The sequence below is a fragment of the Rhinoderma darwinii genome, chromosome 8 (assembly GCF_050947455.1).
Source record: "Rhinoderma darwinii isolate aRhiDar2 chromosome 8, aRhiDar2.hap1, whole genome shotgun sequence".
Taxonomy (NCBI): Eukaryota; Metazoa; Chordata; class Amphibia; order Anura; family Rhinodermatidae; genus Rhinoderma; species Rhinoderma darwinii.
The window spans coordinates 25,202,670-25,221,999 of record NC_134694.1 but is presented as its reverse complement, the minus strand read 5'-3'; the positions used below and the strand labels follow the sequence as shown (position 1 = coordinate 25,221,999).

Sequence of the window (19,330 nt, the reverse complement as noted above, 5' to 3'; positions counted from 1 at the left end):
GCAGCAGCCGCAGCCTCCTCGCCTGTCTTGGTCACTTATATTGCACTGCACAAGCCCCTCACTCCCTGAACAGTTATCAGTGAGAGGTACAAGCAGAAAAAAAGATATAATACATTGTAAATGTACCAGTGAGCATTGCGGACGTACATAGACCTATCACATAGAAAAGTTACTGCGTAAGTAAATATGGAGGGTCTTTCTGGCAGTCAAAAGCTTAGCAGCACCATGAAATGGGACAACGGTGCTGATCATACTGTCTACTATCCTGGGGTGAAGGGGTTCTCCTGATCAGAGTTTTTGGTCAATTATGTGAAGCACCAAACCTGAACATACAGTAAAATGATAAAAAAAAATTCCCTGGTCTCTCCTTCTATAGGCAGCTCAGAATGTTGTGGTAAGGAAACTCTATATACATTCTCCAAAGAGTCTATAAAGTAGTTACCTGTAGCAGCAATCCAGTTCTGCCCTGGCATATGAGCCAGTTTTTTTTTTCACAGCCTGACATATATTGCTGAAGGGTCCAGTCCATTTGCACAAGTAGGGCTATGTAATGTGCCTATAGACTTCTACTAGTCAGATGTATGCCAAAGGAGTGCCCATTTGGCAAGTATACAACGGTTCCGTATGTAACACGCAACGAAGTATGAACCTGGCCGAAAATGGTCCCTACTGAACATGCAGGATTGCTCCATCAGGTAAGCCATACATATTCTTTTAGAGAGTGAGTATTGTTTTCTCTGCAGAGTATAGGCTGTTGTTCTATATGCAATTAGAATTCTTTGTCCAGGATTAGAAAAACATGGAATAATAGGATGGGCCTCAGCTGCAATACCACACACAACCTGTGGACAGGTGTGGTGCTGTTTTTGGAAGAATGCAGCCATGTTTGTCTATTCCTGGAAAAACCCTTAGGCCCAGCTCACAAAGAGTTTTCCCGGGCGGCTTTTAGCCACTCACTGGGAAAAAATGTGGCATGTCCTTTCATGCTGCGGTTCCGCCTCTGACCTCCCCTTGAAATTAATGGTTTTTTTTGCAGCGTTTTTTTTTAGCCGCGGTGCACAAGTGAAGTTTTTTTTAGTGGCGTCTTTTATTTACTGTCATTTTGTACATGCTTTTTTTTTCTGGCTTTTCTGAAGTCCTCTAAAGAAGCCAATGGCAAAAACTCCTGAAAAAAGCCATACACAGAGAATGCTGCATTTGGAGAAAACGCCACTGACCACAAAATTGTCCAAAACACACCGCAAGCCAAAACGCAGTTGAGTGTAGTACATTTGATATTTTACAATAGACTTTTATGTAACATCTGGCAGCATTAAAAAAACGCATCAAGAAACGCTGCAAAAAAACGCTGCAAAACGCTGTGTGTGAACCCAGCCTAAGACCAAATAATGCAGGAGCCACTATATATGGTTCCTAATACCAAGGTCACTAAATGGTCACTGGCTTATGTAAAGGAGGGAAGTTATATTAGCAAACATTTACTAGAGGTTCTTACAGGTCTCTGCTAATAAAAGGGATATAATAATCAAAAATTATCCTTTTTATAATGGGCCCCCTTTAAAGGGGTTGTCCACTACTGGACAACGGGTCATCAGTATATGATCTGTGGGGGTCCGATAGCCGGACCCGCACCGATCAGCTGGTCCTTTGCCTACGGGCACCTGACGGAAGCAATTGGCTCCGGTCACGGAATAACAGCTGAGCTGCAGTACTGTTCAAGTGAATAGGAGCAGAGCTGCAGTTCTGCAGCACGGCCGCTATGCTATGTACGGAGCCAACTGCTTCCGTCTCCGTGCATAGCATACTGTGCAATGACATCCAGTTCCCGCAGGCCACCGGAGCAGCTGATTGACGTGGGGTCTGGATGTCAGACCCCCGCAGATTATATACTGATGACCTATCCGGTGGATAGGTCATCAGTTGTCCGGTAGTGGACAACCCCTTTAACTTCTATAGTTCTAGTCAGACATTACTGATTGGACAATACATTAGGCATGTACTTTACTGGACTCCTTATCTGCAGCTCTACTATCCTTTGGAAAATCATTAATATCAGGGGACATGGTCTACAAAAAATCTGTATATTATATCTAGTACTTGACAACCATGGATGCAAAATGGGTGCAATTATGCTGCTGTTGCTTTGGGATAGATGGGCACACTGCAGCATTATTCACATTGCAAAAAAGTACATGAATTGTAGCGCTGTATGACACCAAGAAAGGGGGGGGCAAAATCGCAGCTTCATTCTACTATTCAAACCCCAACTATTCTGAACATTTCATCTATGGTTCAATGCAGCTGATAAAAAACATTTTCAACCATTTTTTTTTTTTTGTCGACAACCCCCACCGGTTATCCTAAATGGAACCAGTGGGAAAAAAACTGTAAAAAAAAAAAAAAATAAGGTTCAAAAGTGGAAAAATCACTTTTTTTGAAGAAATTTAGAGGCGCATAACACTGGAAATATAATGATCTTATCATTCAACATGTAGTAAGAAGAATTGTAAATCTTTACTGCAGCATGTGTATTCATATAGAGGTAAAAGGTAGCATGCAAGGGTACCTGCTCTATGATTTTTTTTACATACGGTCAGTAAAAAAGAGTAAAAAAAAAACACCCCATGTTGTATTAGTGTAGTACTTGAGTGAGAATCTACTGTGCCTAGTGCAACATTCATTGTGTACTGAGTGACTGGTGCTATACGTACCAAACAATATACAGAAAAGTGATATATGTCGTGTATATTGACACTTGAATCACTTTCATAAGGCTCAGCTAAAAACGTCACCTAAACATAGTCATGAACAATCTCGAATCATGGTCTGTTGGTCTTACATGAGGAGAGTATTGAAGAGTACATGTAGATACCATAGAGTACAAGCTACACTAGTACATTCTGTGTTCTAGATTGATGCTTTGGATCACCAAAAATGACTATTAGAGGGACATAGTACATAAAATGTCTAATTTAAGTTTATATCGACTGATGTGTCGAAGACCTAGAGCAGCAACTACAATTATATCTTGTTCTGTAGACAAAACTGATGGCATCGCTTACTAAGTCACAAAAAACTCTTAATGACAAGTGTACACAGTTACTTTTTGATGCTTAGTGGCTGTAAAATCTTTATACAAAACTGTGTATTTCACCACAACGATCAAATTTGCTATCACAATGATTAAATTTGCTATATTATACAAAAAATTGTGCGGCTTCATAAATGGCGGCACATGGTAATAAGAGGTGCTAACACATTATATAGCACTTTCAGGGGACTCGGTGGGGCATTAACTAGACAAACTATGTGTCAATTAATAGTCCTTGACAGACCTCATACTGTGATGCCCGTTCTGCATCAGAAGCATTTCTTTATTATGATAAAGCGCTGGATTCAGTAGTTCTACATCAAGACAAATTTCCGACAGGAAAGTAGTCAAGCAGACAAGCAAGAACTGGGCATTTAGGAGTTACCCAAATCTAAAGAGATACAATAGTGTAATGAGTTGTTTGTGATTAAAGCCTTTAATTGCAAAACGTCTGAAATTTTTGAGAAAATATTGGATCTCATGGTCATTCCACGTGAGATGATAAAGTTCTTAAACAACTAGACCACTTTCTTCTTAACCAAAATCTACCAATTTGAATCCTACTCAAAAGTCTCCCATCGTTTTCGGAGTTGTTCTACTTTACCCGGTGTTGGAGCTACGGCTTCTTTTGTTTTGGTGAGAAGCTCATCAAAAGGATCCTTAGGCTGACCTGGTCTAGAAGGGAGAAGGACAGGGTCTGAAATTTTTGATGGTCTGGGAGGGATAGCTGGGTACTCCCTGGGCTTGTTGACTTGAGGTTTGGTAAGAGGCTGAGTCATAGGTAAAGTTCTATGGCGAACCGGACCTGCCATGATTGGTGGAATGTTTTGCCGTGTTTCTGAGGTTGTTTGACTTTGTTGCATTAATGTATTGACCGTCGGTCCAGATGGAACGTGACTTAGTAGACTACTTCCTGACAAAGCTGGAGTTGGGCGCCTCTGACTGTGATAAAAAACAGACCTTGAGAAAAGAGAGCTGGAGACAACTGGTGGAGTAAATGGTCTTGCCGTAATGCCTATTACAGAGACTGAATGATCCGGTTGCATTGCTTGGATAAATGGATTAAGTGGTGAATGTATAAATGCAGGTTGTAGGGTGGAATATCCCAACTGATGAGGGAAAGCTGCAGAAGTAAAATCACTTTGTAGAGAGGTAAAACATGGAGTGCTGGAGTAATGCGGTGCTTCAGAGCTCTGAAGACCACTACCTAGAGGAGACATGGTGTCACACAGGCTCTGACCTGCTATTAAAGGATCTAAAAGACTAAGAATATCATCATTTACAGAGATATCAGTAGAAACTTTGACAGGTTGCAACAAATCCATAGAGTTAGAATCAGAAATTTCTCTGTGTCCATCGGATACTGTTGGTTTTCCAAAGGGTCCTTGTAGAGTTTGCAAAGGGAAGCCGATGTTCTCCCCCAGCTGTAGTTTGCCTGACTCAGTTACTGCTGGTACATTTAGCTGCTTAAAGACTCTTGTTGCTGGTGGGGGTGGAACAATTCCCAGCTCTGGCGTTTTCCTTCCATGTGGTCTTGGGATAGTGATATTACCTTGGCCGCTGCTAGATGTTCCCTCTTTATCTACAGATAGTGATGTAATTTCCTTATGTGGAGTACTGGTGTCACTTCCAGGCAGGGATGTGTGTTTTTCAGGTGAAATCTGGAGACACTTGTTAGGAATAGCCATGTCATCTTGTCCCATACTCCATAGCTTATTGTACGGGTGATTGTATTTCATTGGTGGCACTAAACGATTTCTCTCTGGTACTGTGAGATTCATTCTCTGTCAAACAAAATTATATAAAAATAGTGTAAAAATATATGTTTTTACATTTTAAATAAACCAAAAACCTTTTTAGATTAAGCTCTCACAGTTTTTAATATATCTGCTAGCTGGCATTGAATGGGAAGATCCATTGTTTTCTTCCAGAGGCTAAACATCTGTCCAGTTCATGTGATCACAGGTTCTGGGCTTCTTTCAGTACAGTTATCACAGATCTCTCTAGCAATGAGTTGTACACTTGTGTGATCAAAGACCAGGACAGATCCCCATCTTCAATAATGAAGAGTGCCATTCAATGACTACTAGAAGAAATCTTGAAAACCACACGTTATTATAATATTTATATGTTAGGCCGCACCTTTGTTTTGTTGAACGCAATCTAACCTTTCTTTTTATTAAAGTATAGGGTACCTGATAATCAAATGTGAAATTGTCTTCATGGACTTCCTTGGGGGTTCTCAAGTCTTCCAAACTTTTCGCTTGACTTAAAAGTGGTGGTTGGGATTCCCCACCAAAATTACTAAAGATATCTTCAAGTAGACTGATATTTGGGACCTCCTTGTGTGGTGGCTCCTGGTCAAGCATGGAATCACTTTCCTTTTCTGGGCTGATGATCTCATCTCCATCAGCATCGGATTCCTTCAACGTTCGATACGTCTGGGGCCTGAGACAAATTAAAAGCATAAGTCACATACACATTTAACTTTTTGAAAAAAGAAAAAAAATACTAAAGTAAAGTTTTTTCTGTTTACAGCTAGCCATGTTCATGTGACAACATATGAATAGTTGTGATGAAAGACTACTCTCCTCAACAAGCAGATAATGGTTATTTCAATATTTAGTGGATCGTAATGGGAGTGGGACATCATTTTAATTTAAACCAATATATAATGATATACTAGATCAACATTTTTACCACTGTCTCAGGTTACCTTATGACGCAATGAAAGCCGCATACACAGTATATAGAAAAATTAGCATTAAAAAGTAACCACACTTTCAAAAAACTTCAGACATTTCATAGGGTGTGAGCACTAAGACCCCCACTGATTGCCAAAAGCAAAGCGGCAGAACCGCTCCGGTGAGCCGCTTCGTTTTTTATCGGCTGTTCTCGGAAAGCCGAGCAATTAGTGTACGGCTCAAATCGCTCGGATTTCTGAGAAAAGCTGATCAAAAACATAGCGGCTCAGTGCTCAACCGAGCGCTTTTGACTCTTCGTTTTAGTGATCGGTGGGGGTCTCAGTGCTCAGACCCCAACTGATCAAAACTGATGACATGTCAGAAGTTTTTTTTAACGTTAATTACCCTTTAACGTACACATGAAATGTTTAACAGAAGTAAAAATACAAGTCTTATTGGATCTAATGTTCATCAGGATGATCTACAGTAGATGAAAACTAGAGTCATAAAAAGAAAGAGATAAAAGACAGAGACCATTCAAAGGGAGCAGAGAAGATAAAGTTTTCAGTGAAGGCAGAAACAGGATCCTCCTCCTGCAGGAATTCATCATCAGAGGAATCTTCAGAAAGGAAGACAGTATAGTGGCGTGTGGGCTTCACAACGCTGAGAAGATAGGAGAAGACAGTTAGCGGCATTCTCATAAATATATATTCATGGAGGCCACACAAAAAATTGACACAAAATCTTACGTAAAATATGGGATCTACAGTATAACAAACAAAATATCCCTATAAAGTATATAATGCATCACAGGCAAAGAGATGACATTCGTATCAGAAGGAGCTTCGTTCTCACTTCATAGACTGAAACTGTAAATAGAACGACTAAGAAATTCCGGTAGGATCGGCAGTTATCCATGTTACAACCGGACAACGATCTATCTGTGGTTTACAGGTCTGTTCCATGCAGCACCTGACTCCCACAATCCTCTGTTTCCAAGCACCGTGGAGTCACGCACAGTACATTTCATGGACTCTCCGCACACCAGTGATCTGTCAACTCCAGATCTCTGAAACAAACATCCCCAGAGGACATAATACTTGACATGGTTACATATGGGCAGCGGTGGAACATGGTGGAGTAAAGAGTGTTGTATTATACATGCACCGTAGCTGGCCTTATTATAAAGGCAATTTGGCAGGCCTTAATACTATGGTTAGCCCCAATTTAGGGGCACTGTGGATGGCGCTATCACAGGGATACTTTTGTAAAACTATTTTAGGTGCTCTGCTCCATCTGGAACATACAGAAGGGCACAGCGGAGGCACACGTTAGTTATGGGCATTGCTTTGCCTGGCATATGTGTATGGGCAATGATACAGCTAGAAAATAATGATATAGGCACTACTGTAGCTGGCAACTATTTATGGTTACTATGATGGCTGGCACTTTTATATAGGTTTTACTATGTGGCTGGTGCATTGCCCTAAAAGAATTGTCTGGGATTTTATTTTTTTGGCCAGAAGTGGCAGTATAATGGGTGAAAGAATTATTTTAGAATCACTTTATAATACAAATGTTGTACCTTTCAACATTTCTGACTCTTCTTCTTGCTAGGGAAAGTAGCTGGGCATGTACAGGCTTAGCTGCGGTTAAAATGTTTACAAGCAGCTGCGGCCAGTCAGGAGGAGCGTCTAAAATCAATTATAAATCAATTATAAATGTATTGCCCTATCACATTGCCACTTAAAGCCGAAAAAGAAAACGAAAAATGTAATCCTGGACAATCCTTTAAGTTTGTGAATAGTGATGTTGTACAAAAAGGGTTTTAAACTCTACTACATCCCTGAATGATATTTCACTATAACAGGTGTGGGGGGAGGGGTTGATCAATGCTCTTTAGCAAACAAATGGAGCACTGACCCCTGATTTTAGAGTAGTATGGAATACTTAGAAAAATATTCAAAATCAATAAAGAATTGAATTAAAAGTAAATAAATATGCTAGCTACAAACTACCTAATAGGGGATGTAAAAAAAAAAAGAAGGGATTTTCTATAACTGACAGCCCAAACTGAATGAAAAGTCTCATCACCACTAATTTAACTTTTGCAAAATCCCAAAAATCAATGACCGTTTCTAAACGTTCTTCTATCTACAAGTAACACATTCTGCTTTTCATGGAGCTTTAAAAAAAACAGCTTATTTTCAGTCTTTCTTAGATGTTTAGATTCCTCCGTCATTGAAGATAATTGAGATTTTGCTGTGCTGCGGCTCAATATACCGAGTGTCAAACACTCATCATCATTGATCACGACCACTGCCTGGAATGCACTGCACATATCGTTCCCCTTGTGTTAACACCTGCACGTGACACTGGTGACAGCTTGCTTCTTTTTAAATACCATGTCAGACACACATCCTGCAATAGCCGCGGGTAGCGTGGAGCCGGTGTGCATTATTACAAGTGCATGGCTTTCTTTTTAATGAGGAGGATATGCATGGTGAGAAATCACGGACAGGCCTGCCTCACATCTCTGTGGCCAGAACTAGGAATTGCTGACAAATGTAGATATTTCAAATTTAATTGACATTTAAATGAGCCTGAGATTATAATGGGAGGATGGAGGAAAAATAAATAGCTTTTATTTAAGACTAGAGGGTGAAGAATCTTTATATGAACAAATATTGACTACTGGATTGTAATAAACATCTCAAGCAAGAAATAATAACTCCTCATGGAACAGACCTGAAATCTTATTTATCACATCGGACTTAAAACTTTTATTTACAGAGAGTGGATCTATTTAGTTTATGGTGAATTGCATTTTAGGGTCAGTGGTTTACTAGTGTTTATGATTCTGTTTGTACATTTCTAATGTAAATATATGATGCCAGAACACGCTGATTCTACAGAGATGAGCAGCGTTACATAGGCTCCGCTCATCTCTTCTACTGCTTACAGATCCCCTCCTTCTGATAGGAAGTTCCGCTTTGCCGATGGCCATGGACAGACCGCTCACATGTAACGAGAAACATTGCGGCTTAGGGTCTGTGGGTGACATGCATAAACTGACACACACTGGTACACACACTGGTACTGTGTGGTACAATGTTGCAGGCACTATGTGGAGCAGAGCACTGTGTCTGGTTCTGTATGGAGGGGATCCCTGTGGTGGACACTGTATAGATGGGAACACAGTGGCTTGCTCTGTATAGAGGGGAATACAGAGTCCGGTACTGTATAGAGAAGAACACACTGACTGGCACTGTATAGAGAAGAACACACTGACTGGCACTGTATAGAGAAGAACACAGTGGTTGGCACTGTTTAGAGGAGAACACAGTGGCTGGCACTATAGAGACGGGAACACAGTGACTGGCATTGTATAGAGAAGAACACAAGAACAGAGTGGCTGGCACTGTATAGAGGGGAACACTGACTGGCACTGTATAGAGAAGAACAAAGTGGCTAACACTGTTTAGAGGGGAGCACAGTGGCTGGCACTGTATAGAGGGGAACACAGTGGCTGGCACTGTATAGAGGGGAACACAGTGGCTGGCACTGTATAGATGGAGAACACAGTGGCTGGCACTGCATAGAGGGGAACACAGTGGCTGGCACTGCATAGAGGGGAACACAGTGGCTGGCACTGTATAGAAGTGGAACACAGTGGCTGGCATTGTATAGCGGGAAACACAGTGACTGACACCGTATAGGGGGGACACAGTGGCTGGCATTGTATAGTGGGGAAAACAGTGGCTGGTACCCTATAGAGGGGAACACAGTGGCTGGCCCTGTATAGATGGAGAACACAGTGACTGGCACCGTATAGAGGGGGACACAGTGGCTAGCATTGTATAGAGGGGGAACACAGTGGCTGGCACTGTATAGATGAGGAACGCAGTGGCTGGAACTGTATAGAGGGAAACAGTGGCTGGTACCATATAGAGGGAAACACAGTGGCTGGTACTGTATAGAGGAGGCACACAGTGGCTGGCGCTGTATAGATGGAGAACACAGAGGCTAGCACTGTAAAGAGGGTAACATAGTGGCTAGAACTGTAAAGAGGGTAACAGTGGCTGGCACTACATAGTGGGGAACACAGTGGCTGGCACTATATAGCGGGGGAACACAGTGACTGGCACTACATGGCGGGGGAACACAGTGACTGGCACTGTATAAAGGAAAAACATAGTGGCTGGAGCTGTATAGAGAGAAACACAGGTCCTGGGACTGTATAGAGGGGTACACAGTGGCTGGCAAACTATAGAGGGAAACAGTGGCAGGCACTGCATTAGAGGAGAAAACAGTGGCTGGCACTGTATAAAGGGGAACACAATGGCTAGCATTGTATGGATAGGCACACAGTGGCTGGTACTGACAGACACTCTTTGTAGCTGCTCCCTCAACTCAGAATACCCAGTAATATGATATTAGAAAATGGGTCTGCTTGTCTACATATCCATCACCAGGATTTGATTTCCCTGTAGCTTTCTGGTTTCATTATCAGAACATTCCGGACAGTAAAGTGAGTGACTCTGATCACTGTAGTGGGTCTGCAAGACCGCCTAAAACTGCTGCACTGCTGAATGGTGCTCTGAAGTCCCAACATTGAATGTATGTTATGGGCATCGGACGTGACGGCATCCACGACACATTGAGTTGACTTTTCTTTTTCCTAAACACTAGCACATCAAGAACACATTAAACTATGTTTGTCACCATATGTTAGAGTGATGCAGACCTTTGGAACCTTGCTTTTTTGGGTGGCACTGTGGCATGTATTACACTACAGCGGTGGGATCCTGTGTTAAAATGAGAACAAGGCCACATCTCGGTGGTTTGGATCTTCTTCCCAAGTTTGTTTTTGCTCCTTTTCTACACTTTTAACATGTACTGTCATTTGATTGCCTATTTAAATATGTCGAAGATAAAGAAACTGAATAATAACCGGCACTTTTTATTACAGGAAACAATTAGAGGGATTGTAGTCTGTGTACAGTGCGGCATGAATATGTTGACGCTGCATACATATGGGAAAAGGGACTCGGTCACCAAGTAAAATCCAATAACAAGAGAATTTCAAAAAGTCTAAAACTGTATTGCAAAACTGATAAACTCCCACCACCCTCCAAAATAAAATGAAAGGGCATTTAATACATTTTAACATTTTCTAGGAATCAGATTCTGCTTTTTACCATCTAAAGCCACTAGAGGGCAATAGAGTTCCATGTTCATTTTCTTTAACGCAAAATACGAGAAAAAAAGATCCCAGCCAGTGCGGAGAAATTACCTTATACAAAGAAATTAGCATTTTATAATCTTTTGTGCAAACTGCTACCTTCAGTTTGTATTGTGATCACAAAATCAGATGGGTATGGCGATATGACAACTTGAAAACATGACTAAAAATATACATTGCGCATTAGCCAAGAGGTCCAGTTATACCTGGCTCCAGTGAACACTAATGAAAGTAGGAAAGATAAAATAACAAAAAAGGCTGCAAAATAAGGTGTTTTATGAAAGACAGAAAATGGGTGTCAAAAAACTTGCCTGGGTTCCACAGATAAACAAAAAACAACCCAACGTAGGTGCTTAAAAGTGCTATAAACAGATGAACTAACACTATGTGAGGGGAGTCAAACCATATCAAATGAAATCATGTTAAACAATTGGGCGTAATTTTATATATTAATGATTAACCTGATGGTCAAAGGGGTACCCTGCACAGCATAACAGGGCTCTATGAAGGGCATAAAGGGAGTGCTACATTCAAGCCCCCTATTGGCGCGTTAGGGGCAGGACAGTACTTAAAGGGGCGCTCTAGTTTCTGCAAATAGTTTATTCGTTGTATTATGTAAAGTTATAAACCTAAAGACGTGCAGGGCACAATTAACACAAGTAAATAGAAAAAATGTAACAATTTTTATTGAGAAAATACAACATTAAAAGATGGGTCATGCTGAGCAAAAGCACAGAGACGTCTGATACTTGCAGAGAACGTACAAACACAAGGGGATGCCTGACAATGTAAGGAATGTGTATCCTTGTTCTGGGTGCAAATAGCCTGATCACATTGATAATTATATTATGTGTTATGTGTGGAAAGAGTAAAGATATATACCCAGCACATTGGTTATCAACAAAGAAATGAACATTGATTATCAGCAAAGAAACGGACAACTGTGGTCCAGAAATGACACTGACGTGCTGGCAATGCAAAATACAGGCAAGTTAGATGTAACAAAACCAGAGCAAGGAAGTATGTAACGTACCCATTGTGGTCCTCTGCTTGGAGAGAACGTCAGCAGAGGACCACAATGGGTACGTTACATACTTCCTTGCTCTGGTTTTGTTACATCTAACTTGCCTGTATTTTGCATTGCCAGCACGTCAGTGTCATTTCTGGACCACAGTTGTCCGTTTCTTTGCTGATAATCAATGTTCATTTCTTTGTTGATAACCAATGTGCTGGGTATATATCTTTACTCTTTCCACACATAACACATAATATAATTATCAATGTGATCAGGCTATTTGCACCCAGAACAAGGATACACATTCCTTACATTGTCAGGCATCCCCTTGTGTTTGTACGTTCTCTGCAAGTATCAGACGTCTCTGTGCTTTTGCTCAGCATGACCCATCTTTTAATGTTGTATTTTCTCAATAAAAATTGTTACATTTTTTCTATTTACTTGTGTTAATTGTGCCCTGCACGTCTTTAGGTTTATACTAGTTACTTAGGGCAACACACCAAGAGTCACTTGGTTTCATCGAGGTCTAGCCTTTATATATAGGCTGCAATATAGCATATATTAATATGTATATTATTTAGACCTTTTTCCTGCATGTACCTATTGGTTTATATTATGTAAAGTTGTACAATTTTCTAATATACGTTTTTGCATCAATTCCTCACAGTTTTCAAGATCTCTGCTTGCCGTCATCCAATAGGAACTTTTATTGTTTATAAAAATCAGTCCTGGTCATGGGATGGCCACACAGGTAGTCAGCTCGTTACAAGACACAGTTCTGATAACCGTAACGAGCCGTGCACCTGTGTGTCTATCACAGGTTCAGGACAGATTTTTATATGGGAATAAATCACGAAGGATGCTATTGAATCACAGCAAGCAGAGATCTTAAAAAACCATGAGGAATTCATACAGAAAGTATATTGAAAAACTGTTGAACTTCATTATACAATAAATACAATTTATTTGCTGAAACTGGACAACCCTGAAGGCATAGTAGGCCAGTGCCTATAGGCGGCCCTGGAGTAATGGCACCTGCTAAAGTCATACATGGGTGTGGCCTACTTGAGGGGCGGAGTCTATGGATCTGATAAATCGGTGCCTATAAGCTCCTGAGATCCAGTACTGTTTTCAGAGGTTAAAATTAGAAAAATCAAAACCCATTTGAGTAATCGCGGGTTCTATGAGATACTGTTTCATTTCTCCCTGTGATCTTGCACAATTCAAGCCACCAAACACTGGGTGTCATAACCACTGTTCCCACAGCCTGATAGAAAATTTACCATAATAACGCTGCTTTTACACAGGTAGATTGCAGAGCGCCAATGGACAATATGGTAAGTTGATCAGTGATCTTTTAGATCTATTTACATGGAGCAATGGTCACTACTGCATGTGATCGAACGATCGTTCATGCGATCATTTGGGCACATAAAGTTCCATCATTGTCGCCAGCGCATCACTTTACACAGGGAGATGTGCAGCTAACAAACATTGCTTTTTTTTGCCGCATTGAACATGCTATCACCCGGCAAACGAATATGCCGTTTGTTGGCGGATAGCTGGGCATGATACATGATGATCGGGAACAAGAAATTCTAGGTCCGCTCATTTGCCCGATCACCGACATCCAATGAAAACTTAGATTTCCGGTAATTCCCGGAATTACCACAATTTTCCTAATGAAATCATGGCACCTTCCAAAGCACAAGGGCTATTTGATAATATGGCCATAAGCCGACACCATCTCCTGTTATGTATTCTTCTGCTCATACATTAAAGTGGTTGTCTCCGCATATGTCTTTTTTAGAAAACGATCGCTAATGGCATATGATGCTAAATTACAACTATTTATATTGGGGTTTTTTTACTAGCCAAACCCTTTTTATCCATCAGCGAGGCCCCTAAGTGCCCCAATTCACCCTCTATTATGGTGGCGGCTTATTGCTATCAGGTCCCCCCTTTTACATTACTAAATCCTTTCTTGTACTGATTTCTTATGTATTAGACACCTATGTTGTGGATTCTGTTTATAACAGAAGCCATACCGCTGTGACGGATTAGTCACCTGATAGACACCAGTGGCGCCGGACGGACCCCCTTGATTATAATGGGGTCTGACGGTTTCCACTGAGGTGTTAACGGAAAAAATTGTTCTGAACGCAGTGCTATTTTTCCTATCAAAGACCATGGAATCTGCGATGGAGTGTCTTAACGGAGCCTTCGACGTAGATGTGAACAGAGCCATACTCATACTGTATATACAAATTTTACTGGGGTGTGAGACGGTTTCTCACTGCGGTGACAGTAAATTGCAAATCGAGAATTAGCTGTTTTTACAAGCTACTAATCACTCATTTGGTTCAAGGGCAGAGGGCGAAAAGACATGAGGTAAAGATGGGTCATATTTCATCCTGCAGGGGCTATAGGTACAGTGCTGCTGATAAGAACTGAGAGAGATAGCAGTATAGCCATGGAGCTGTGCAGAGCCGATTAACTGCACATGCTCAGATCCTGCACCAATAGACACAGAGAGAACAGAGGAGAGGACGGCTAGATCTTTTGCGCATGCACCTTCTCTATTACAGAGAACTGCTGGAGGACGACTCCAATAGCAACCCAGGTAAACGCATAGGATGACATAGAAGGTTAGTGGAGTAACTTCTTCTCAGGGAGGTATTTTAAAAAATACAATGCATGTTAGAAAATAACAAAAATATGGGCGTTGGGAGACATAATAGATGCAATCATGGTGATGATACTACCCCTTTAGGGTATGTTCAAACGGAAAACTAAAACCGGCTGTAAATTACGGAACTATTTTCAAGGGAAAACAGCCTCTGATTTTCAGCAATTTTTTTTATGCGTCAAGTGTTTTTTGATGCGTTTTTTATGGCCGTTTTTGGAGCTGTTTTTCTATTGACGCAATGAAAAACAGTCCCAAAAACGGCTCAAGAAGTCACATGCACTTCTTTTGTACGGGGTGTTTTTTTACGGTCCCAGCTCTGGGACCCACATCTATAGTGAGAACGGGGCTCACTAGACCCCTGTTATGCCCGATGCGGCAGTGAGCTGCTGATTCCATACGGGGACTAGCGCAGAAGGGGCTCTCTCCATTCTGCTCAATGGGAGATACAGAAACAGCCGAGCAAGCGATGCTTGGCTATTTCCATAGCTCCCATACAGCAGAATGAAGAGAGGGAGGCGCATGCGTTGCCCCCTCTCCACTAATCCCCACCTGGAATCGGCACCAGGTGAAGCGGGGGTCGGATGAACCCTTTTCTCAATATAGGTGCGGGTCCCACATCTATTAGACATTTATCCTGTGGACATGCTATAAACGTCTAAGTTGGGAATACCCCTTTAATAGCTGGAAAGCAAATACAATGTACGTCTTATTCATTTGGATTTTTTGAATTCCGGAAGCTTTTAGTAAGATAATACAAGATAAACACATGACCTGGATAATGCAGAGGTAGCAGTCACTTACTGGTCAGGGCTGGAGATTGATGTCCTACGGCTCTCCACCACCGCATTACTTTTAGGCCGGCGTGGAACATTTGGTCTTGGGGGACGGACCTGTGATTAAAACATTACACAACTTTCAGACATGTCTTAGATTTGCAGTTCATCCCAATGTCCCTGACACGGTGCACAGGACAGGGTCAACCAGGTTTTCTAAAGAGGAGAATAACTTAAAATCCAAAAAGTCACTGATAAAGTCTAGACATTGTATTTTACTACCATCAAGAAACAATATGAAGCTCAAGCGATACTGTAACGTAATATCAACATATGCAGCAATGCTTAAAGGACATGAAAAAATGAAAATAATCGGAACAATCCTGACTCACTGGGGACTGCACTCTAAAGGAAAAAAGGAAATGGGACATAATGTAAGACGATGGACCAGATTCGATTTTTGAGCAACAAAATGAACTATGAGCGTGGGATCACCCTTACATTAATATCCTAATACACTCCTATTAACCAAATAACTTTCTTTAAAAATGAGGTTGAGTGGGGTAGCAGGGGAGGCATCCATACAGAAAACAAATTCCCCATAGTTGCTCTCTCTCTCCTTCGGCACATCCCAATGATGTGTCATTCTCTATTTATTTAGAGGACACAGGCACCATGATTAAGGGATTGTCTAGGATGAAAAAAAAAGGGTCAGTTTATTTTTGTTTTCTGACAAACAGCGCCACCCTGGTCATAAGGCTGTGTCTGTTATTGCAGATCATCCCAATTTAAGTGAATGGGACTGAGCTGCCATTCCAGACACACAACTCATGGAGAAGAGTGGAATTGTTTGTAGAAAAAAAGGCAGACCCTTTCTTAAAATCCTGGACAACCCCTTTAAATTAATAGGAATATTCTGCTGCCGCACCGAGGCGGCCAGCAGTTGTGGGGAATTTAACTTCTATTTGGCTGCTTTCCTATATTCCCAGAACCCAGAGAGCAATTCAGGTAATGTGATATAACAGGGATCTGCTGTAAATGAAATCTCTGAATATACAAGGGAACGTCACTTATACTATCCATACACAGTAATCTGCCCTATACAATGGATATCAAGCCTGTGCGCCCTTGCTCTCTATATCCATGACATGTATATGTGCTACACAGGTTGAAAAGGTTGATGAATATTTTTTTTATACAAAGCATACAAAATTAACCTAATGAGAATTGACTGTGTATTCTAATGTAAGTGTTGTAGTGTAATACCCTTATAATGCAAACAATACAATTAATAGTCTATAGTTGTGCGTTACAGAATACAGGTACGAGTAGGTGACAATTTAGTGGTTGCAGGTCATAACTGCTAAACAAAGATGAGAAAAAAGAAGCCGATCACAACAATGAGAAACAGAATTCTGAACTGTATCCAAAAAGAAACCGCGACGGTCACAACACGATTATAACAATTAGTAAGGAAAAGTCAGTCTGACGGATGCCCTGCAGATCGAACTAGATCAAGGCCGGTCTTACTAATGTACCAGCGACGAATGAGCGGTTACAATAATCAACTCAGGAAATGATGAGGGTGCGCACTATTAGTTAATACAGACGCAGGACTCCATGTTTCCCTCTGCTGCCTGTTTACAGCCGGTGAGTGGCGACGGGTTTGTAGGGAAGTGGCTTGAGATCTAAATTCCTTGCGGCCCAGCATGTTCTTATGAGATCATACCCGCTGCTGGTGAGAGGGATTCACTATGTACGTAGCAATTCATAAATATATTCATGTAAGGTCACCAGATTAGACCCTACATGTCCATCATATTCTCGTAAATACTCTGCAGCTGGGGCAGTCATACCATTTCCGTTTTTTGCCTAAACGCGGTTATACCATAGTTGCCACCAGTCCTGAATTTACACAGACTGTCCCTATTAGGTTTTTGTCCCAAACTTAGTCTTGCTAACATCCTATGTCGACCCTCTCCCTCTGACTTTATTCCACGTGCTTCCCTGCCCTCCTCTTAAATGCATTTGGAGGGAGACCGAGAGATAAGGAAGAAAACACAGCACTGAGCAACAAGTTGTAGACGTTACCCGAGTGTCTCAGCGATTCGCCTGTGGCCTGCAGCTTAAAGAGGTTGTCCGGTTTCAGCAAATTAATAGTATTTTATGTATAATTAAAAGTAATACCATTTTCTACGTTACATTCTGTATTATTTCCTCACGTTTTTCAAGATCTCTGCTTGTTGTTCTTCAGTAGGAACCTTCCTTGTTTACTTCCAGCAGATAAAATTCTGTCCTTAGTCATGTGATGGAGACACAGGTGCTGGGATCGTTACAGTATGTGTATAAGAGCGGTGTTGCCTAACGATCCCAGCAGCTGTGTGTCCATCACATGACCGTGGACAGAATTTTATCCACTGGAAGTAAACAAGGAAGGGTCCTACTAAATGACTGCAATCAGAGATATTGAAAACCATGAAGAATTAATAGAGGAAGCATATTGGAAAATTGTATACGTTTTGAAAAACAAAAACACATTAATTCGCTGAAACCGGACAACCCCTTTACTAATGGGTACAGGAAACTAAGCCGAACAACGCAGACAGAGGTGATGTGTCGACTTTGCCGTCCTCACTAGTTTCATTTAGATTATTTTATTTAATTTCAATGGTAAACATTTAGAGTCGATGTGTATTCTGGCGTGCCCCATCCCAATGTATTACCACTGCTTGTACCTATAGACCATGAAAAAGTGGAACTCAACATTGTCACATAGCTGCAGTGGAAATGATAGATTTTATCTTCAGACTACTGGATTCTAGAACATCACCTCAACATTGTACAAAAAAGGGCCACGGATTTCTTATAATAATGATACATAAACACATTAAAGGATACAGGAAAGCCATAGGTGGCAATGATCCGGTGGCAATGATCCGGTGGCGTTACGATGCAAAATGGACAACGAAAGTTAGAATTGCATCAGCAACAAAGTGTAGGTCAAGTGGCGGTCTACAGCGAGAACGAATATAGAGAAGATGGAAATGAGGTGCTCAACTTCAGACACGTCAAGGATTATACCTGGAAATTCAAGGTCATTTACCCAAATAGCTCAATCTTGTTTCTCGTTCCTCCTCTTATTCTTAAACATCAGCATGAAGCAACTTGTGAAATTCTACCACTCCATACTTGTCATTCCACCATGAAAAAAAGATAATTCCGCCAGTCCCGGAAAGTAACGGTAACATCAGGACTGCATTTGCGTCTCAATGGTAGCGCTCCACAGCCCTGACTGATGCGTTATAAAGGTACATGAATCGTGTGGTTCAATATGTCATAGAACATGAAAACTTGCTGCTGTCGGAGCAGGATACGAGTCAGTAAATGTCACTACTTTACTACGTTATCCACTGCAAAACCAGGCACACATAGCCTTCTAACAGAAAGGATCATTCATCCCCCGAAGTATCTAATCGTCAGCAGTGTTAACCCCTTCATTTTTTTAATTTAAAATATAGAAGTGAAGACAAGATCAATGGTCACATACAACAGAACACAATGGAGTGAAAAATTACCAACGAAGGGACATTTACAGGGCACCTGTTCTACTGTATAACAGTAAAAAGCAGACTAAATCCCTAATAATCTCATGTGATCCAAAATGAGAAACAAAAAACAAATATTAAGGAAGAAGGAAGGGGTTAAGAATATAAGTAGGGAGGACTCCAAGAAAATAGAGGGATAAGGGTACAAGGTTTCCTGCTCAAATTTAAGTGATTGAAGGTCTATAAAAACTGGGGGTAAGCGACAAATACTTAAGGGTATCAGGTCAC

At 41.1% G+C, this 19,330-nt stretch overlaps 1 protein-coding gene across 5 annotated transcripts in view; it reads right to left on the bottom strand.

The window, feature by feature from the left end:
* Nucleotides 1–718: 718 nt before the first annotated feature.
* DENND1A (DENN domain containing 1A) overlaps nt 719–19,330 on the bottom strand; it is a 582,084-nt gene continuing 563,472 nt past the window's right edge. For 2 of the 5 annotated variants that reach the window (XM_075835510.1, XM_075835511.1), the window contains 4 exons: nt 15,526–15,614; nt 6,310–6,438; nt 5,287–5,539; nt 719–4,875 (listed from right to left, as the gene is read on the bottom strand). In XM_075835510.1, coding sequence (XP_075691625.1) covers nt 3,652–4,875; nt 5,287–5,539; nt 6,310–6,438; nt 15,526–15,614 — 1,695 coding nt within the window. In that variant the 3' untranslated portion in view covers nt 719–3,651. Of the gene's footprint in view, nt 4,876–5,286; nt 5,540–6,309; nt 6,439–15,521; nt 15,615–19,330 lie in introns of those variants that run through there. The other 3 variants (XM_075835512.1, XM_075835513.1, XM_075835514.1) reach the window with 2 other exon arrangements.